The sequence below is a fragment of the Danio aesculapii genome, chromosome 25 (genome assembly GCF_903798145.1).
Source record: "Danio aesculapii chromosome 25, fDanAes4.1, whole genome shotgun sequence".
Classification (NCBI taxonomy): Eukaryota; Metazoa; Chordata; class Actinopteri; order Cypriniformes; family Danionidae; genus Danio; species Danio aesculapii.
The window spans coordinates 12,933,214-12,956,499 of NC_079459.1; the positions used below are offsets into that span (position 1 = coordinate 12,933,214).

Consider the following 23,286-nt stretch of genomic DNA (forward strand, 5'->3'; position numbering starts at 1 on the left):
GTAATAAAGTAATGAATAAAAAGAATGCTATGGTCAAAAAAAAAAAATTAAAATAAGTAAATAAATCAATGAATAAAAAGTACGACTGCTGTGAGTACAGGCAGACACTGGCCCTCGCGGCCAAAAAGCGGACCGGCCCACCGGGAATTCTGCTGGTCCTCCCGGCATACCTGCCAACACTCACGTTTTTCCTGGGAGTCTCCCGTATTTCAAACCCATCTCCCGTATTGATCTGTCTCCCAGAAAACTCCCAGAATTCCACCCCAACACAACGCCCCATGTCAGCTTTTTTGGTACAATCTGCTTGAGGCAGCTGTCTGAAACCTGGTGCATGTTCGTGCACCAAACCCGATGCATGATTTTCTGAAACAAATGTTGGCAGGTATGACTTGCGATTAGCTAATCCGGGCCTGACTGTATATGCTTCACATTAACATTCATTCAATTCTTTCCTAACTGTTTGTGCTCATTTTAATAACCATTTCCAAATGTTTTCACAATGTTTAAAAGCTAAAAATAAAATGAACAGGAAAGATATCTATAAACAGTTGAAGTCAGAATTATTAGCGTGCTTTTATTTATTTTTTAATTTTTCCCAAATGATGCTTAACAGAGCAAGGAAATTTTCATGGTATATGTTATATGGAAAGTCTTATTTGTTTTATTTCGGCTAGAATCAAAGCAGTTTTTAATAAAAAAAACATTTTAAGGTCAAACTTATTAGCCCCTTTAAGGTATATATTTTTTCGATAGTCTACAGAACAAACCATCCTTATACAATAACTTGCCCAATTACCCTAACCTGCCTATTTAGCCAAATTAACCTAGTTAAGCCTTTAAATGTTACTTTAAGTTGTATAGAAGTGTCTTGAAAAATATCTAATAAAATATTATTTACTGTCATCATGGCAAAGATAAAATAAATCAGTTATTAGAAATGAGTTATTAAAAATATTATGTTTAGAAATTAGTTGAAAAAATCTCTCTGTTAAACAGAAATTGGGGACAAAAATAAACAGGGGGGCTAATAATTCAGGGGGGCTAATAATTAACAAATGCTATTTTCTAAGTCAATATGACGAGGAACTATACTCTCATTCTAGTGTAACAATCAAGGGATTTCCTGCTGTATCACGGCTGCAGCAGGCAGAATGATATTATGCAGCACGGTTATCTGGTCATCTAGCTAGGGACTATTTTCAAGTGCTGCATAATATCATTGCGCCTGCTGGAGACATGGTACAGCAGCAAATTTCCTTGATTATTATGCCAGAATAAGAGTTTAGTTTGATTTGCATACAACTCAAAGCCATAGAATTCAATAGGGCATCCTGACTTTTTCAAATGACTGTATATGCTTCACGTAAACAATAATTAAATTCTTTCATAACTGTTCATTTTAATAACCAATTTTACAGTGTTTACAGTTTACAGTCTAAAAGCTAAAATTAAAATGAAAAGTAAAAAAATATATTTCTTGCACAGATTTTTACTATAACAAATGTAACAAAAAGTCATGACAACAGAAGTGTGCAACATAGGCTCATTCTGAAAACGTAGCCCTATATTCATTTCTGGAGGCCGTGAATTGTGTAGCTAGAGGTACGCATGGCTGCATTTCGTTTTTTAAAAGAATGCTATGGGGCAGTCTGACGCAGTTTTTTTGTGCTTACCAGCTGACCGCTTACCTCGGATTGGACGGCTTTCCCGCTGTAATCAGTTTGTCCCATTAGCTCGCCATATCCGTTGGCGGACTTGAGACCCAGAGACGAGTTGAACACGACGACAGGGTTTGAGTCCGGCGATGAGATGTTCTAATAAGCAGGTATAACAAAAACAGATCCAAGAAATAAAATAAACAAATAAATAACAGGGTGAGTGAGAATGTGGTAAAATCTGAAAAGGTGGTAAAAATCAGACAAGGGCTTTTTTTTTTCTAGATTGCTTTAAATTGTTGGTTGGGTTTAGGGAAGTGAGTGGGCAGGTCAATCAATAAAACTAGTTGGGTTTAGGGAAGGAGGAGGGTGGGTCAGTCAGTGGGTCAGTCAGTCAGTCATTCAGTCAGTCAAACAGTCAGTCAACAGCGGCCTCTGGTGGGTTTATGCGAGAACAGCAGGCATGTATGGCACTCACGAGAGAAATTTGAGATCTCAAAAAGTGTACACAGTGGCCTCTCGTGGATTTGCGAAAACAAAAACTGTAAAAAAACACCTCCTGGGACGTATTTCGTATGTTGTATGTTGATATACCTCCAACTGAAACTGAATATTGAGTAGGGGCAAGGCTTTATTTTTGCCCATCATTTCCAAACTAACTTTAATTTTTTTATGAAATGTGCTACTTTATAGCCTCAAGATATTTTGTGAATACAGATGCCATGATGCCCCACATTGCATTAATTTCATGTTTTTATAACACATACTTTACAAAAGCCCATCTACCTTGTGTTTTACAATATCAAACACTTAATAATGAGACACAGACCCAAGAACATGATAACAGACAAGCAGGAGAAATGAAGGGACAGGACAAACAGTAGTTCTCCCAGGATGCTGTCTCTCGGGTGGGGAGGGAGAGGTTCTGCCATCTGGGGCATCTCACAGTAGATGCCCGTCCAGCCCTGGTAACACTGGCAGGTAAACTTCTGCTTCATGTCCAGGATGTCAAGGTTATTGAGGTGGCCGCTGACATAGAAACGCGGTCCACGGATGCCTTGATTAAGGCGAATGTTGAAGAAGCGAGGGTTGAGGTGCAGGTAAGCCCCAGAGTCCAGGCTCTTGCGGACACATTTACCATTCTTCTTGCATAAGGCCTTGCTGCACAGTTTAGCAGCTGAGGTGACATTGATCACATAGTGGCCAAGAGGACCGTCAATGTACTTCTTCACTGTCAAGCAGTTTCTCTGCACAAAGATAAAAGCATATTATAGATGTTAGGACATTTTTACATATAAAAAAAGTAAGCCATTATTATTAGTTAATACTATTAAAAAAAATATTCAAAATTAAATATGTAAAGTATAAATTAATTTAAATAAAAAATATAAATATTAGATATAGCAAACTAAAGGTTGTTCAGGTTTTGAGTTCTTTTTACTGTTGTGTTTATTAATATTGTTATATTGAATATGCCCTACTAAATTAAATCAATTTAAACTAAATTAAATTTAGTCTTTTAATGACAACTGTTTGTTTATTTATTTATTAAACTGAACTTTTGTGTGATGTAACTTGATGTACATGATGTAACTGAACTTTTGTTTTACTGTAGCCATAATAAAACTGAAATAAAAATGTATTAAACAACATATTATTTATTTATTTATTTTATTATTTATTTATTTATTTATTTATTTGGCAACACTTAAAAATAATGGTCCATTAGTTAATGTTAGTTAACGTATTAACTAACATGAACAAATAATTAGTTAAACATTTAGTACAGTATTAATTCATCTTAGTTAATGTTATTTAACTTAGTTAACGTTAGTTCATGTTAACTCAATCTCCATGTTAACAAGCACAACTTTGGATTTTAATAATGCATTAGTTAATGTTGAACTATGATTAATACATTCTTTACAAGATTAATCATACTTGGTTAATGTTAGTAAATGCATTAACTAACTAATTATTAGCATTACTAATGGACCATTATTAACATTTATTTTGTTTGTTTATTTATTTATTTTTTTTATTATTACTATTTTTATTGTAAAAAATGACCAAGGTACACAACAATTTTTTTTAAATAAACAAATAAAAATACCATATTATTTTTAATAACTGATTTCTAATTACTGATTTATTTAACTAATCTTTGCCATGATGACAGTACATAATATTTTACTATTTTTCAAGACACTTCTATACAACTTAAAGAGACATTTAAAGGCTTAATTACGTTAACTAGGCAAGTTAGAGTAATTAGGCAAGTTAATGTATAATGATGGTTTGTTCTGTAGACTATTGAAAAAAAAAAAAAAGCTTAAAGATGCTAATAATTTTGACCTTATAATGGTTTTTAAAAAATTAAAAACTGCTTTTACTCTAGCCTAAATAAAACAAATAAGGACTGGACTTTCTCCAGAAGAAAAATATCAGAAAATTTCATTTGGGAAATATTTAAAAAAAGAAAAAAAATCAAAGGGGGTTAATAATTCTGACTTCATGGCAATATCTGTGCATTTATTTCAGTTCATATATTGTATAGCTCATTGTAATTTATCATTAGAAAGTGTGTTTTTCTGTTAGCGAGATGCTGAATCATCAAGATCACTAAACATGATACTCTGTTCACCAGAAATTTCCCCTAAGCGAGTTTAAATGTCCAAGCTCAATTACATGCAAGGCAAACAAACACAGAATTGCCATTATGTCACGCAACAGACAGACACATTAGCGCTTTGTTAACTCTTTCCATCTGCTTCAGTTTAAACTCATCCCTGTGCTTTCTGTAAACAGGAAATGGGATGCGCCCACAAAATGAGCATGTGTCCTTCAGGAGCACATCTGTCTCTGTGAGATACTGTATATATCACCAGATATAGAGATGTCATGATGTCATCAGCCATGATGACAGTTGTGTGTTGTATTTTTGGTTTAGACAAAAATAAGTTATAAGAAGTCTGTTTTAAGACACTTTGAGGAGAGTTTCCCAAGCTTCTATGGTAGATTATATATTAATACCATTAGCTTTAGCAGACGCTGATCCCCCTTTGGTTCTAAAGACTGTCTGTTATGGTTTCTAATGTTAGAATTTATATATTCTTTTTAAAAAATGCAGCAAATCCAGTCAGGTCAATTTTTTGTTCAATTCATTTTGTTAACAACCAGAGAGTTAGTAATTCAGTGATTTAATAATTCACCTAAAAATTTAAATTAGTTCATCATTTGATCACCCTTGTGTAGAATCAAACTTTTATGTGTTTTTTTCTGTTAAACCCATTAAAATATATTTTTTGAAGAAAGCTGTAAAACTAATACAATAGAAGTCAATGGTTACAGATATCCAACTTTCTTTAAAATATCTTCTTTTGTGTTAAAAAAAAAGAAAGTCAAACAGGAATATAATAATAAAAATACTGTCACTCGATGGATAAAGGGTAATGCACAAGACATCAGCGAGCAAATCAAATCAATGGCACGTACAGATTATGGCCCGTTTCCACTGAGTGGTACGGTACGGTTCGGTTCGGTGCGGTTTTATAGCCGTGTCCACTGTCAAAAACTGTACCAAACCGTACCGTACCATACCTCTTTTTCGCCACCCTTTCGAAAGGGTATCAAACACGAGAAAGGGAACCAAAAGGCAGAGCTAGTCGCACAGCTGAATGCTATTGGTTTACAGAGGTACATCATTCACTAACGCAACAAGTCAGAATGAAAACAAAAAACCTGCCATGTTTAAAATACACAGCTGAGAGATTACAGCGGAATTACATATGCATATAATAATGAGCCATGATGGACCCAGGCTCTAACATTCCTTGTGATTGTCTTGAGGAACAGCCACAAAGCCAAAAAGAAGAGCAGATTTACCCTGTGCCCCTTAGTTTTTTTTTACGAGCCAGTCTGAAGCGCGAGCAGTTTCGCTTTCTTGCTTGCGCTTGCTGCGCATCTGTATCTGAAATAACAAACTTCTTGAGCTGATGATAATAACGTGCATTTAATTATTGACGTGCACTGTAAAAAATGCAGGGTTCCACACAATGCATTCATGTTGTCCCAACACAAATGGATTAAGTTAACTTAACAGTTTTAGAAAATTTATGTGGATTGAACATAAAAAAAATTAAGTTGTCCCAATGAAATCTCAAGAATTGTGTTGATTCAGCTCATTTTAAATAAGCAGTTTGAACAAGTAAAAACAAATATTTTTTTGAGTGTGCTTTTGAAACCCGATCCTGTCAGATACTGACAAACACGAGAGTGACGCGCGAAAAAACAAAGGAGAAGGCGGAAACGTGAACAAACTTTAACTTTGTTAATGTTTAACTATTATTATCATCACCTTTTGCACTATTATGAACTCGGAACAGAGGCTACATGTGCTGCTGAAGATTAATGTCACGGATGAGAGGTTTACACTGACTGTAGGCTGTATTTTGTGTTGTTTTTGAACCTTAATAAGGACTAAATGTATGTTGTGTGTAGTTCTTCTGTAGTTGATAACACATCGAAGACTGTAAGGGTCTGTGTGTGTTCATATATGTTGCATTTATTTATTTTATATAATTACAGACGTTACAGTAGACTATTTCGCACTGTCATTGATCTGCATTTATGATCAACTCATGTTCATAGAAAAGTTAGTAATAAACATTTATACACAAGTATTTATGTGTGTAAAGCATCTGTTTTGTGAGAAGTGCTTCTCATATGATATGTAAACGACCCGTACAGCTTTACTGTAGACGTCGACTGAAACTTTCTGTCGTACACCACGCCCACCAAAAGGGTACCCTTGGTAGTGGAAATGAGCCAATAGTGTCTTCAACATTAAACTCTATTGTGTTGTTAATGGGTTTGTTTATGTTTTTACTGTAATAATTTTTTTTTTTAAATACCTGTATATACTGCATTAGTTAATATATTATAAAGCAATGTTTTGTAGTTATTTTTAAATATTAGGAAATAAATTTAAAAATTACTCATGGACACTTTAATTTAATACAGTTTAGTATATTTACCTTCGGCCCACAGCCCTCAATCAATTTTGGTTTTTGGCCCTTCATAAGAAAAGGTTTGGGCACCCTTGATTTAAATAATATTTTTGGGGAGGAAGAAGTTACAAAAACACAAATTTGACTATATCTTGTTCAGTCAATAAACATGCCCAAGTAAAGTGTCACCCTGTCCAATGTACAACAGGTTATGTACCGAATACTTTTAATAATTTAAATTAATACTTTTATTCTGCAAAAATGTATAAAAGTATAATGGTTTCCACAAATATTAAGCAGCACACCACTGACAATAAAACTATTTTTTAGGGTGGAATTAGCTTTTAAGTCTGAATTCTGAAGGTTCATATGACAATAAATTTCATCTTCACTAAAGGATAAAAAACAAAGAATAAATTAAATTGATATTTACTGTAAGAAAAAAACGCACTGTATATCATTTTTTATGACATTTTTTAATAATCTGTGGTCTATTAATCTCTCAAGCTTGGAGTAATCTTTGCAATCACATGATTTATATATATATATATAGGTTTCTCTCTAGGTTTTTTCCTTCACTTTCGTCTTTTTCCTCGCCACTGTCGCCACTGGCTTGCTTGGTTTGGGACTTGTGGAGCTGCTCATTCATGGATTTGCTCTTCAGTGTTTGGACTTTTAGCAGTGAACATTAAACCACAGTTAAATGAACCAAACTGAAATTCATCTCTGAAAATTGGACTGACACAGTTTCAATTTACTAGAACTTCTATGTTAAGCTGCTTTAACGCAATCTACATTGTAAAGGCACTTTATAAATAAACATGAATTTACTTGAATTGAATATATACTGTATATACAGTTGAAGTCAGAATTTTTAGCCCCCCTTTGATTTTTTTCTTTTTTAAATATTTCCCAAATGATGTTTACAGAGCAAGGAAATTTTCTCAGTATGTCTGATACATTTTTTTTTTCTGGAGAAAGTCTTATTTCTTTTATTTGAGCTAGAATAAAAGCAGTTTTTACTTTTTTATTAACCATTTTAAGGTCAAAATTATTTGCCCCTTTAAGCTAATTTTTTTCCGACTGTCTTCAGAACAAACCATTGTTATACTGTACAATAACTTGCCTAATTACCCTATCCTGTCTAGTTAATCTTATTATCCTAATTAAGCCGTTAAATGTCACTTTAAGCTGTATAGAAGTGTCTTAGAAAAATATCTAGTAAAATATTATTTACTCTCATCAATGCAAAGATAAAATAAATCAGTTATTAGAAATGAGTTATTAAAACTATCATGTTAAGAAATGTTTTGAAAAAATCTTCTCTCCATTAAACAGAAAATGGGGGGGAAAATTTACAGGGGGGCTGATAATACAGGGGGGCTAATAATTCTGAATTCAACTGTGTATCCGAAAACTGAAAGCAGAAATGTTGTAATATTCTTTGAACATTTACTGTTGTTTAAGGCATTTGTTTGGATAATACCTGAGATCTTGCATACTCAGATGACCCCCACAGGACCACCCCAGCGGCCCCCAATGCTGCACTCTCTCCAATGGTGTGGACCAGGTCACTCTGTTCAAAATGAAAATAAATAAAATAAAATAATAAAAAATTAAATTATATATATATAATTTATATAATTATATATATATATATATATATATATATATATATATATATATATATATATATATATATATATATATATATATACAATTTACAATAAGGTTCTAAATGCTTAATTTGTTAAATAATGTAAAAGTGTTGATTTCAGCATTTACTGCATTATTCAAATTCGAAGTTGGGCTTGTTAAGAAAGGGATAATGTGATCTAGGCAGTAGAATTTTACAAGACTAAAGGGCTTTATTCGAAAACAACTACCTAGATGTACATTATCATTTTATTACATGACTAATTGCCACAATTAAAACAATAATACAAAAATATGATCTAAAAGGCAATAATTTATTAACATTTATTAATATGTTTATGTTAACAAAGATGAATAAATGCTGTACTAAATGTATTATTTAGTGTTTGTTCATGTAAATATATTAACTAACCTTAACTACTGGAACCTTTTCATAAAGGGTGATCATTTTAAGATGATTTAGTTAAACATCTTCTTTATCATTACCCATACATAGGTTTAGCATTATCTCGTAAATCATGGTGTGTAATTGCACATTTAATTTTTTGCCTTTTGGGAAGTAAAACAATACAGTAGAACTAAATGTATAATGTACAGTCTGGAGCCTGTACTATCACAATGAACATATGGAAACTATCGGTTGTAACCTAAACTAGCCATAATAAGTACATTACCTTGATGTACTTCACTGTCTAGAAAAGCGGGTGGTCCCATCAAACTGAAAACACGACTGCAGACCTACTGCAGAGTTTGATTTGGAACATTCCACTCATAATGAGGTGACAGTTGAGTGTTTAAGCATATCTCTGGCATTTAAGATGTCGGGGCGGAGGAGGGTGATTTAGGGGCTGGGTCTGTCACTCAAGTATTTGACGAGTGATTAAAACAATGTGTGTTTGACAGGTCCCTCTAAATGGCTGAAGAGTGTGCAAAGTAGAAAGCTGGTAGTGAGTAATCCAATACAATTCAATGATATGATGTTTTACAATTCAATTAATGGCAAACAAAGTGATGCACTGCAAAAAAATAGAATAAAATAAATAAATAAATAAAATCTTTTCTTTCTTTAACGTTTTTGTCTTGCTTCTTGTCCAAATATCTAAAATTGCATTTTTTTTGTTAAAAAAATTCAGAATTTTGAGTGTTTTAATATGAGCGCCTGCATGCATGAGGTTAGTAAATTACATTATACATGCACAAACCAGCTCCATATAAGGGCTTCTTGCAAAGCAGCATTTGTCCACAGAAAATTATAAGACAAATTATGAATTAAGAAGATACAATTATGCCACTGAAACAAAAAGCTTTAAGGGTAATTTTTGATGTGTGATGTGGAACATGCTTTCAGTTCTGACAGAGTTGACTTTTTTCAACTGCAGACCCACAGAGCACACCGTCAAAATGTGAGGCGCAGCAAGTAAAGGTGAAATGCATGTGGGCACATAAACACCAAAAAAAAACAAACACTTGATGCCAATAGAAAACAATTTTAAAAAGGTGCCCCTCACCACAAAAAAAAAAAAAAAAAAAAAAAAAAAAATATATATATATATATATATATATATATATATATATATATATATATATATATATATATATATATATATATATATATGCATTTGATGTGATTGGGGCCTGAACAGTCATTTGTCACCCTCAGGGAAGATATCTGTACACTCTCTAAAGACGCAGTCACAATTGCCATGACTCCAAGCACAAGGTGAGACTCAATAATCATCCTTTATGTAAGCAGGTGATTTTTGTTTGGTGTGTGTGTGCGCACGCACATGTAAGGTTCTTTATACATGTTTATAAGGACACCCAACCCCCCAAAAAGTTGTTCAAGTAAAGTTCTAATTCACCCTGCTAAATAACCCATTTCTTTAGATTTCTTTAGAGAGAGATTTTTGGTGATGTGGGCATTGTGGCATTTTAAATGCATCACATAGAACATTCCAGGAAATCCCTAATATGGATGACGGCATCCAGCTATTGCTGTAGTTGAATGAATGAAAATAAGATCCAAATAAACATAAAAAGGCTTAAACTGTGTTCTTCCAGCTATTTTAGGTATTTTCATAAGAATAAATTTATTTATAATCCAATGCTAACTGTCATAGCATGTTACAGTAGAATATAGCTATAAAATAACAAAGTAGATGCATGAACTCATTGTGATTTAACTATTACAGAAACAGATGTGGTTGACTATTTCATATCTAGATAAATATGTCTAGATATCTATATCATATCTAGAAAGCTAGTACAGTTTACGTTTTTCTGAATAACTCGCATGTATTTACATTTATATGATTAAATTTTTATTGATTACAGTTATTTTATTTCAGCAAAACTAAACACATTTTATACTGTGAAAACAAATATTAAGCTTCATCAGTTGTTAGAACTATTAGTTTCGCGAAACAGTTGGATTATTACCTCATCAGCTTCAGTTCCTCAAAATAACGAATGAATGAAGACAGTGTCATGGTGGGATTTTTTTAACACTTGCCGTGTGAAAACCACGAAAACAGTCCCACTCCCACCTGCCGGTAAAAACAGGTACTGTTGAACAGCTGACTTTAAATACCCGACATCAAAAGCTACGTTAAGTGGAATTCGCGTAATGTATGTGGTCATTTTTAGTACTTGGATAACAAAATAAATTTGTTATACAACCTATTTTTATTTAAGTGCAACATATTCCAAAAGATCAGGAGCTTTTGACAATCCATCATATATATATATACAGTATGTCACAAAAGTGAGTACACTCCTCACATTTCTGCAAATATTTATCTATAACTTTTCCTAGGACAACACTGCAGAAATGACTCTTTGACACGATGAAAAGTAGTCAGTGTAAAGTTCGTTTAGCAGTGTAATTTTTTTCTCCCTTCAAAATAATTTAAATTACAGCCAATAATAGCTTAACCCCTGGCAACAAAAGTGAATACACCCCTAAGAGTAAATGTACAATTTGAGCACAATTAGTCATTTTCCTTTCCCTGTGTCATGTGACTCATTAGTGTTACACTGTCTCAGGTGTCACCAATTGGCAGGTGAGTTAAATTTGGTATAAAAGCTCTACCACTCTCTCAACCTAGCCACTGAAAGCTCAACATGGCACCTCATGGCAAACAACTCTCAGATAACCTGAAAAAACGAATTGTTGCTTTGCATAAAAATGGCCTAGGCTATAAGAGGATAGCCAACACTCTGAAACAATGCTGCAGCACAGTGGCCAAGACCATCAAGCACTTTAAGAGGACAGGTTTTTCTCAGAACAGGCCTCGCCATGGTCGGCCAAAGAAGGTGAGTCCACGTTCTCGCCGTCACATCCAAAGATTGTCGTTGAAAAACAGACAGATAAGTGCTTCCAGCATTAAAGGGATGGGAGGTCAGCCTGTCAGTGCTCAGACCGTATGCCGCACACTGCATCAAACTGGTCTGCATGGTTGTCGTCCTAGAAAGAAGCCTCTTCTAAAGACTATGCACAAGAAAGCTCGTAAACAATTTGCTGCAGACATCCAAACTAGGGACCAGGAGTACTGGTACTCCATGTCCTTTGGTCTGATGAGACCAAAATAAATCTTTTTGGTTCAGATGGTGTCAAGCGTTTGTGGCGGCAACCAGGTGAAGAGTACAAAGACAAGTGTGTCTTGCCTACCGTTATACATGGTGGTGGGAGTGTCATGATGTGGGGCTGCATGAGTGCTGCTGGCATTGGGAAGCTACATTTCATTGAGGGAAACATGAATTCTAACATGTACTCTGACATACTAAAGCAGAGCATGATCCACTCCCTCCAGAAACTGGGCCGCAAAGCAGTGTTCCAGCATGATAATGACCCCAAACACAGCTATAAGATGATCACTGGCTTGCGAAAGGGACTCAGGGTAAAGGTGATGGACTGGCCAAGCATGTCTTCAGACATAAACCCCATAGAACACCTCTGGGGCATCCTGAAAAAAAAAGTTGGAGGAGCACAAGGTGTCAAATGTCCACCACCGCCGTGATGTTGTGATGGAGGAGTGGAAGAGAATTCCAGTGGCAACCTGTGAAGCTCTGGTCAACTGTATGCCCAGGAGAATTCAAGCCATGCTGGAAAGTGATGGTGGCCACACAAAATATTAACATTTTAATTTCTTCCTTAGGGGTGTACTCACTTTTGTTGCCAGGGGTTCAGCTAATAATGGGTGTATTTTTTTGATTATTTTGAAGGGAGAATAAATTTACACTGCTAAGTCGAACTTTACACTGACTACTTTTCATTGTGTCAATGAGTCATTTCTGCAGTGTTGTCCTAGGAAAAGTTATAGATAAATATTTGCAGAAATGTGAGGGGTGTACTCACCTTTTTGACATACTGTGTATATATAGATATACAACAGTCCTGTCTGGTTCACAAATCTGATTGGCTGATAGCCATGCGATATTCGCCATTATCAGAACTCATACAGCCTCCTCACCCTTCTATATTACTATCCCATATAGAGTGACAGCAGATCAAAAAGTCACTACAGTTTGACAAATATTGCAGCTGTTGGACAACATAATGTACTTTGGTTTTTTTTTTAGTTGAGAATGCAACTATGCAGGATAATACCTATTTTAAAAATTTATAATTTCTGAGATATATCCATCAGCCTGTCATTGAGCAGAGCAAAGATGGTTGATGTTGTCCATCCACAAGATGGCGACAAAGACAGCATAATAACAGCATATCCTGATTGCAACAGAGAAATACTGGGAAATGTCTCTAGACTGATGGCATTTCATGTCGTTCAGCCTTATAATCTTAAAATGTCACTTAACTTTAGACATTACTCTAGAGAATCATTCAAATACTAGCTCTAAAATGATGTTGGTGAATTAGTAACGGCTTTTGCCTTGTGACGTCAGCTGTAGATTTGAATGAATGGCGGAAAAAAGTAGTTCCTCATACAAAAAGATTTTTAGACTCTCCGTGTTTTATACACGATTATGCGCACGATTACAGCCATATCGCACTGCTACTCATGTGATATATATATATAGAGAGAGAGAGAGAGAGAGAGAGAGAGAGAGAGAGAGAGAGAGAGAGAGAAAGAGAGAGAGAGACCAGTGCAGTGCAGACCAGTTTTGTTTTTTGTTTTTTTTGTAGTAATTTAGGTCTGGAATTTAATTGGAAGAACACATTAAGATTAAGAAAATTGTTATCTCAGATAGATAGATAGATAGATAGATAGATAGATGTTGTTAGAACACTGGCTCAACAACTTTGTTCATATGTCAAAGCACATCTTCTAACCTCTAGGCCTACTGAATATATTATCATAAAACTCAAATAATCTACTTACCTCTGATAGGACAACAAACGTATATGCGTAGAAGGGTCTGGAGTAAACAAAAACAGGCAGTGTATAGTCATTCCTGGCAATTGAAGCAATCCGCATGGCCTCCTTGACACGGTAGTGCACAAATTTGACAGTATTAGCTGAAGATTTTAGCTCATAGTCTAGATAGATGGAAGGATATAGGGCTGTACTCTCCTTCCACAACCACATCAGATGGTCATTGCGTACGTGCTCTATATTAGGACACTCTCCTGTGTAACGAAATGGATACTGCTTGTAACCATAGTTGTAACAGTCAGGAAACAGGTAAAACCCCCAAAGACCATGTGGTCGGCGACTTTCGGCTAGCAGTAGAGTTGAGTTCATGAACACTTGTCCAGCCCTCTCAAACACCTCCTTTGCTTCATTTTCCACCTTACTTTGTGGCCAGCCAGGGTGTAACTTTCTTATAAGCTCCTTAGATTTGTTACGGTAGATGTCCTTCGAGCCCCAATTGCGTACCCACTGTGGTCGCCAGTTTTCCCAATCAATGACGCCAAGACCATGAAAGTCCTTGATAGGTATGAGCTTGTCAATATCCGCTCGCGCTTTACTGAGGTGTTTGCTCAGGCTTTGGTTCTGAGGAAGGCCACCATTGATAGGAGTCTCAGAGCTTGTGTAGTAAGGGTAGTAACCCAGGTGACTGTGGTAAAAGATTGTGACGTTGGGGCCACTCAAGGTCTCATTGTGGTTAGCAACAATGTCGAAGACACTAAGGTCCAAATCCACCTTGCAAAGAAATAGACAAAATGTAATTATGTATATTACACATGGGACTGCACAATATACTTTTTTTTTTACCTGCAGCTGCTTATATGTTCAAACCACTATCTGAATTAATTACATTATACACTGGGTTGTTTAATATGAATTACTATGGCACTGTGAAAATTACTTTATACAAAACTTATTCATGATATGAATGTTATGTCGAGGTACAAAATCTGGAGAAGCCCCTTTGTTAAAAAATAAAAAAATTTCCTAAAGAGTCCATATTGGTATCCCAAAGGTACAAAATAATATCTAAAATATACAAATTCATACCTAAAATGTGCAAACCAAAAAGTGAAAAGCTACAGTAACAACCTAGTAATAGCTTTGTACCTTTATTTCTGTAATTTATATATGACTCATTCCACAATTGCGAGTACATTTCATCCATTTTACAACAAACATATTATTTACAGGAAACTAAATATATTACTAAAGTAAAATAATGCAAAATGCATAAATGTGATAGATGACATTTGATTGTTATTAATTGTTGATTTGTTGTTAAACTTTTTAAATCACTAAGAGTTGACAATAACAGAGTTGACATTTGTAATTTTGTGCTTTAGCTCAATATGCTAAGCTCAAACCCTACATGGCATGTCTTAAACGTCAGCAGTTAGCTCTCTGCAACTCTCACATGGTCACCCACTGCGCCAGGTCAGTACCTGGATGAGAGATCACATGCAGCTAGGTTGCTGCCGGAAGTGGTGTTAGTGAGGCCAGAAGGGGGCGCTCAACCTGCGGTCTGTGTGAGTCCTAACGCCCCAGTATAGTGAAGGGGACTCTATACTGCTCAGTGAGTGCCGTCTTTTGGATGAGACATTAAACTGAGGACCTGACTCTCTGTGGTCGTTAAAAATCCCAGGATGTCTTTTGAAAAGAGTAGTTTAATCTTTTATTTTATTTTTTTTTCTCGAAACCTACCTGAGCTCAAACTCCCCTCTCGCCCTTCTAATGGGAGGGGGCCCCGGGATCGAAGATATTCCGAGCTCAGGGCTCTCTCCCGGGACAGCATGCCAAATACGCTTTATTAAAAATCAGTTAAGTGTGAACTCTTGAAATTAGAGTTTTCAAAATGTTAGTGAGAAATTTGGTGAAATATCACAGTAACAGTGTTGACATATAATCAGTCTACTATTACATTTTGTGTTTTGTACAAATGATTGAGAGAAGAACTGGGTTTCCAGAGTTTCCTGCCAGAGGAAGTGAAATGGAGAAAGTCACATGTTATATCAGTGAAGTCAAAATGCTCTTTATAACTGAAACTACAAATAATACCAAAATTAGATGTGTAATGCAAATGTTTATTTAACTTAGTAAAGACACAAAAAATATGGAGGATGTGGTTAGCAGAGTGGCCTCACATCAAGAAGGTTGCTGGTTTGAGTCCCGGCTAGACCAGGATGTCATTCTGTGTGGAGTTTGCTTATTCTCCCTGTGTCTATGTGGGTTTGCTCTGGGTGCTTCAGTTTCTCCTACAGTCCAAAGACATGCGGTATAGTTGAATTAAATTGGCCATAGTGTGTCAATGGGAGACTGTGTGGGTGTCCCAGGACTGAGAATTGCAGCAGGAAGGGTATCCACAGAACAGTTGCCAGAGTAATTGGCAGTTTATTCTGCTGTGAGGACCCCTAATAAACCCAGCAATAAGATTAAGGTAGTAAGTAAGTGAGAGAGTGAGTCAAGCTGAATGTATGATTACGGTCAAAAATAGACATACTGTAGTTGTAGTTTTAAAAGTCCCGTTAAGTGCTTTGAAATGTGCATTTTTATCCAATGTTTGACCATCCAAACTGAATCATGAAGAGAGGGTGGGAATTATAGTAGCTCCTCGCCTTAAAAAAAAACAGCTAATGACGTTTTGTTTTATCACCACTCTGCCAGTGAGAGTGGTTGAGCTCAAGCCGTCAAATGTGAAGTGTCTTGAAGGGAACGGGGCATGTCAGATACTAGAGGGCATTTGATTGGACATGATTTGATGAGACTGTTGAAACAATTAGGCGGAGGTGACAAGCTTTACAAGCTACAAGCTTAACATATATCAATTTTTATATCTTCTAAATGTGAACTTTGTCAGTGTTTTGGTGCGCACTAGATTATAGATTATTTTATTTCATAGGACCTTTAAGTTAATATTTTAATATCCCTAAATACACATACAGTACAAACATTGTATAGAGATATCATGGCATAATTTGTATTATAATTTAAAACTAGTTTATTATTATCATTTGTTTTTATATTTAGATGGTTAGGCGAGGCTAAATGTACCCACAATTCTAGAATCACCCATATACACTCAACTGTTTATGCACATTAGCATGGCACTATACAATATGCTTTTTAATCTGTTACTGTGACTTCAAACTACAAGGAGTTACACTTAAGTTTCATTGTACTGTACATCTAGACAATGACAATAAGATTCACATTCCAATTCTTATTCCCATCATTTGGACCACGCAGTGAATTTTGCTGGATCTTTGACATATTTTGAACCTTAAATCGAAGACGGCAGGATTCCGTAGGTGCGTTCCACACCACCAGAAATGGGCGATGAGGTAACAATGGTGTCCGAGCTTGCTTCAACTGATCACCCCAAGCAACCAGAAATCCACACACTGCCACCACCAGAAATCCAATCAGCGCCATTGCCTGAATACCCTCATAGATCAAATAACCAACATGCCTCAACCTATGGAGAAACAAAACATGATGAATTGCATTTAAAAAAGATTGCTTTGTGGGGTTAACTTGGCAAGGATATTCAAAGGCATAATTGAGTGGCAGAAAAGCAAGGTTCAATGAGCAGCCATGCCCTAGATTCCACAGCACAATGATCCTCTGTACTACACTCAGTTAACTGTCCTCTAATTTCAGTTTTCAGTTTAGTAATTAATGCATCCACGACTTGATTAGCTGACCATAATCTAGCAAAATTATACATTGACATTCATAAAACATTCTTATAAAAAATTATTCACATTTTAAATTAGCTTTAATTGTTTTTTCTTTGATTTTCCTTTTACTGCATATTTTTATTATATTGTTATGTGCTTTGACGTTGGTATTAGTTTTGGTGATTCTTTCTTCTAATTTTCATTTGATTCATTTCAGCTATGTTTTGCGTTCTAACAACATTTTAGTTCATTTTAGTTAATACATAAGTTAATACATAATTAATATAATAACAATTCTAAATATAGCTGCAAGCAGCAATTAAGGGGGCCAAGCAGCCCGCAGGAGCCACATCATAAACAAGCATGGCAACAAGCTACAGAGCAATGAGAAAATTCTATATCTTTTTGGCAGCATGGTCTGAGCCAATGCTAGCAATTCTGCTAACCATCTATGGAGAGTTCAAAACAACATATTTTCAAACTGATTTAAGTTGGTGGAAAGGAAGAAATGATATCAATGTTCTCTGTATGATCCAAGGAATCTGCAAGACCAGTAGATTTTAAGTTTGGTTTCAATATTTCAAATCATTGCACTTATTCAACCTGTAAGCTCATCTGGCAGCATTACATCAAGTTTGCGCATATGCTAAGTGACAACAGTTTTGTCTATCAACATGAATGCCATAACTTTTGGTCTACATGGTCTAAAGATGATCCAATTCAAATTTGGCGAAGATTAGACCAACGGTCTAGGACTTAAAAAAAGAATAGTTTGAACAAAATCAAAATGGCAGACAGGAAGTTTGGCAGATTATGGCATAATTGGGATCTGTGTTGTCGGTATGACCAAAGGAGTTTGAGACCAATTTACATCAAAATAAGCATATGCAGACAAAAGTTATTACCAAAATTGTAAGTTTCATTAATAATGGCTAATGAATGTCTTATAACTCTTGACACATAGGTGGCGCTGTCACCAAATTTTTATGGTGTGAGGCAAAAAATTTGGTGTCATTATCTTTAACTATCGCAGAGATACAGACGTAGATGTAGTTTGGCATCATCCCATTACATTTGTCTGTGCAGTAAACAAAGACCGTTACACCCATCGACACAATTTCCAGAACTTTTTTGTCAGCCTGGTCTGAAGATGATGAGTCAAATTTAGGGCAAATCAGCCAAAGATGTAGGAGAAGTTTGAAAAAGTAGGTTTTTGACTTAAGGCTAGATGATGGACAGGAAGTTTAGTTAATTAAGGCATAATTGGTATCAATGTATCAAGACAAGCTCCATAACAATAGACAAAATTTGTCAAAAGTTATTAGCATTTTTAGAAATATTGTTATAACGTTTGACTAAAGGGTGGCGCTGTGACAAAACTTTCTGGACACCTTTAGGGCAGAGTCCTGAACACATATACTGTGTTTCATAACAATTCGTCTATGTGTCCGTAAAATATAGCAATTCTTGACATAATTCAAAATGGCCGACGGCCAAAATGGCTGACCTGGGAAAATCAGACATCATTTGCCTCGGCATGCTTTGCCGGATGTAAAGAGACAAATTTTTGACCGAGGGTTGAGAAGTTATAAGCAAAAAAAGCCATTTTCTTGTATCTCCGGACCACTAGGGGGCAGTGCGCTGAAACAGGTAAATTCAGATAATCCAGCAGGTAGTTTCCATGCTTGTCATAACACACAACAAGTTTGGTGTGACTACATCAATGCGTTACGAATATATTGCCTCATGTCCATTTTGCAATATCTACGTTAAATTTGTTCACAAGTTAATTGAAAACAGATCATCTAATCAACTAGAATTCAGTTTTTGTCAGCATGGTCTGTACATCATGTGATTCAATTTTGGTGAAAATCGGACAAACAGCCTAGAACGAGTTCGTTCAAATAGGTTTTGCAAAAAATTCAAAATAGCATAAGAATTTTCATGAATTTTGATTGTAGCCCATTCTGTTCTAAAGTTATAAAGATAAACATGAGTGAAACTTTAAACAAGCAGTGGTGCTAGAGAGAGAGTTTGAGTTAGAGAGTCCAAATTTGTTGTGGTTGAAGATCAGACTGTCCTCTATCAGTGTGCCAAAGTTTGTGCAATTGTCGCAACCGGTTGATAGGACAGCCATAGACACCCAGAGCAGAAGAAGAGGAAGAAGCCGCAAGAGTAATAATAAAAACCAGAACGGATACAATAGATGCCTACGCATCTTTGATGCTTGGCCCCTAATAAATCATGTAAAAAGTAAAGTAGTGTTTAAGTGTAGCTGTACTTTAATTATTATAGTTAAAAGAATACAGAATTGTATTAGATCTTGGCATTTTGGAGAAAATCAAGCGACCGAAAAGGTGATGAAAAGTATAAACATTTAAAATTATAATCACTATTTTAGTTGTCAATATGTCATCAAATAATTATTGATCTTAAATTTCTCTGACAAGATGATATGTAACCTGTTATGTCACTGAATGACATTTTAAAAGTGTGTCTTCTCCAAATGATGGTGAAAATGAGCACGTAATTTGTGAAAGGTTTAAGTTGAATCACAAAATAACTTTTTATTCAGCTGTTAAATACACCCTTGAATGTTTGGAATCTCTTTTGCTATTTTGTTAGGATAACATGACAACGAGACATAACCATTTTCATCTAAGAATATTTTGATGAATTACAGGAGTTCTGGAATTCTCCCTTTTACCTTTTCCTCTCAATTTGACATAAAAAATGACATGTGTGTAACATTAAAATTCCTTGCTAATCTCTGTCAAATTCCTTTCACAGTAACTAGTGTGATTGTGAACACTCAGGGGGCCTCGTGAATGAAATCAGCCCTGAATATTCCAGCTCTGCCCATTTATTACTATTATTATTGAATTATCTTGAATTAAAGCTTGCAATACATGTTCAAAGAGAAATCAAAGTCAAGGAAAACAATGATATCAATTGACCAACTGAAGGGTCATTCCTCCTCACATATTTGTAATGGACAATATCTCCTTCTTGTGGCTTTGTTGGAGTCTGTCTGATAAAATAAAAGGGATGATGTAGCTTACGGTACACGGGGAAGATCTGCATTTCCCCTTCCAAGAAAATGGCAGTGAAACTCGTCGATCTAACCAAGAGCAACAACGTGGTGAAGTCACTGAGTCTTTTCATAAACCACAACCATCCACAGAACCCCACCACAAAAAAGACCCCCCAAAAAACCCGTCTGAGACATACTGGCACTGGCTTTTTCCTCAGACAGACAGTGCTCGAGGGACATGAGAACTGCTATTTTCTTTCTCCTCTTTAGAAAATGGACTGATTAAGTCCAGATGACTGAGGAGCCACATCATGTTATACATATAACTTTTTAACATTTTATTCACTTAAAACTGAATATAAGTTTTGATTATTTGACTATTTCATGCAATTTCAGTATTATAGCTTCTAAACGTGACTTTATATCTCTCAATGTAGCTTTATATTTCTCACAATTCATATAGGCTGCATGCTTTAAATATTGAAGATGCAATGATTTTTAAATTTTCAGCATTCTTTACTTTTTATTTTGTATTTTTTTCATAGCAACTTCAATTCACTTTAAAAAGTCTAGTGTTGCTATTTAATAGTGCAATCCTCCATATGTGAGGCTAAACTGTATCATAGTGCTAGAAGAATTGTAAAATTAGCAATTTCCAAAAAAAGATTCCCTTATCTACAATAGTGCAGTAAAAACACTTCGGTAACACTTTACAATAACAGTACATGAATAATGATGTATTAATATGTAAACTAAACATTATTGATGAGTTAAGGTGTACGCTAATCATGAACTAACATTAACTACAACATAAGCCACATGAGTTCATATTTAAATAACAGCTACCTTAATTACTTGTTAAAACATGTTGTTAATTAATGTATTAATTAACATTTAAGTTTAAGCATGTAACCAACACGAACTCATGAGCTGTTAATGTATAGTTATGGCATGACTTTACTTGGAGGAGCACATGACCATTAACTCATCCTTCATGAACTCCTGTGTGAACTTACAGTTCACCACTGTTGTGACTTCTATCTTACTGTCAGGATTACAGTACGTTCAGTTTTGTTTTTACTGTTTCTTGTTCAGTTGACCTACAGTACACTCAAAATCAGTTATCAGAAAAATTTCAGACACAGAACATCTGCCATGTTTCTTTATCCCATGACCTACCAGTGTTCAGTTTCATTCATAAATACTCTCCTATGACTTATGGGATAGTAAAGTGTCCCTCTAATATTCCCCTCTGAAAGTTGGTTGATTTAGAATGCCATGAACATTTGGCAATACATTTATCACATACTATATACCATAATAGTGTTGTTGATTTTGATAAATTACTTTTATCTTGAAATCTGTGTGCTTGCTTGCTAACGTTACATTTGTAGCATTATATCTCACAATTCTAAATGTATCACATATTTGTGAATTTCTAACCCACAAGATGAGTTTTGATCTTGGAGGTTTTTCTATGATGTGACCAGATGTACATTATTTCTCATAAATGGTATGTGTAATATATATTTCTTCATTTCAATGACTCTCACAACCACAGAGGCTTTTATTATAACCTTGTTCATTATGAAAATGGCTTGCAAAAATGCTTCTCTATGATAAAACCAGAACATTTACAGAACATTGTAACCAGCATGCAGCTGGAATAAACAGAGTGGTCAGCTGCAATCAGAAAGCCTTGTGTTGCATGCTTTTAAAATGTGTTTGTGCCTAAATTTGAAAAGTAATCTGGAAAAATGGAGTCAGAGCAAAAGAATAAAATGTAAGTCTATACTGCGTCAGACAATTGTGAAAGGACTATCATTTCATACAGAAACCGGGTGTTTCTCTAAACATGAGTTTTTGCTTGCAGTTCAATGAAATGTGTCCTAATGCCATCCAAAATATTTTACAATGGCCTGTGTGGCTTATGAATTTGATACTAAATATAATCTGCATATGGCACATGGCTGATGTGGAATATGTTACATGGGGGTAAGAACAAGCTGCCTCAATTTGCCTCAACAAGGGACAGAAGAAATGAGTCAGTAGCCATGAGTCTTTGGCCTGCTGGAGTCCATGTGTGGAAAAATGTGTTTATAACTGTTGTTGGTTCCCAGTTACCTTATGGAAAAGGGCCTGTTGAGTACAACATTGACACCCATCCGAAAGCAGCAAGTAAATGTAACAACAGGTTGTCTTATAAACAATGCACCAATCCTGTAATAATCATTAAAATAAAGCTAATATACAACTTCATGGTGTACATTTTTTGCACATGAAATTTATTTCTTTGCATACCCCCAAACTTTGCAAATGGATCTTTTATGTAGCTCTGTATCTCACATCTTAATTTGTTAAACTGGTTGGTTGACTTTAAGTACACACTCTTTTCCTCTCTATATGCACTTATAAGACACTTTCTTATAAACACCATGTTTTTTGGAAAAACGATATGCAATTCTGAGTGTGCTTCATGCAGGTGAGTGGACTTGCCACAGCCATTCAGTGAGTGAAAGCACAGCCATTCACTCTGAAGCCCAAGACTGGTTACTCACTGAAGCTAAACAGGGCTGAGCCTGATCGGTACCAGGATGGGGGACCGCATGGGAAAGTTAGGTTGATTCACCTTTATTTGTATAGCGCTTATACAATGTAGGTTGCTGTTGAAAGTGGTGTTGGTGAGGCCAAAGGAGGTGCTCAACCTACAGTCTGTGTGAGTCTTAATGCCCCAGTAAAGTGAAGAGGACACCATATTGTAATTGAGCACCATCTTTCTGATGAGACGTTAAACCGAGGCCCTGATTCCCTGTGGTCATTAAAAATCCTATGACCTCCCAATCATCCCATCCACTGAATTGGCTCTATCACTGTCTCTCC

General features: G+C 35.4%; 1 protein-coding gene across 1 annotated transcript; it reads right to left on the reverse strand.

Moving 5' to 3' along the window:
- Window positions 1–2,449: 2,449 nt before the first annotated feature.
- On the reverse strand, window positions 2,450–17,124 carry hyal6 (hyaluronoglucosaminidase 6). Its single transcript, XM_056452089.1, has 4 exons — window positions 16,972–17,124; window positions 13,663–14,427; window positions 8,151–8,240; window positions 2,450–2,902 (listed from the first exon to the last, which is right to left on the reverse strand). Exons 1-4 carry the CDS (start codon window positions 17,122–17,124, stop codon window positions 2,450–2,452), a joined length of 1,461 nt encoding a protein of 486 aa, XP_056308064.1.
- Between the last annotated feature and the right edge of the window lie 6,162 nt (window positions 17,125–23,286).

Bases quoted from the DNA above. Each gene is read 5' to 3' on its own strand.
- hyal6 (XM_056452089.1), bottom strand. From the start codon at position 17,124: ATGGCGCTGATTGGATTTCTGGTGGTGGCAGTGTGTGGATTTCTGGTT. The intron at 14,428-16,971 runs GTTCAAAATATG...TTTCTTTGCAAG, and splicing joins CCTGCCGTCTTCGATTTAAG to GTGGATTTGGACCTTAGTGT. The intron at 8,241-13,662 runs GTAAGTAGATTA...CATTTTGAACAG, and splicing joins CGTTTGTTGTCCTATCAGAG to AGTGACCTGGTCCACACCAT.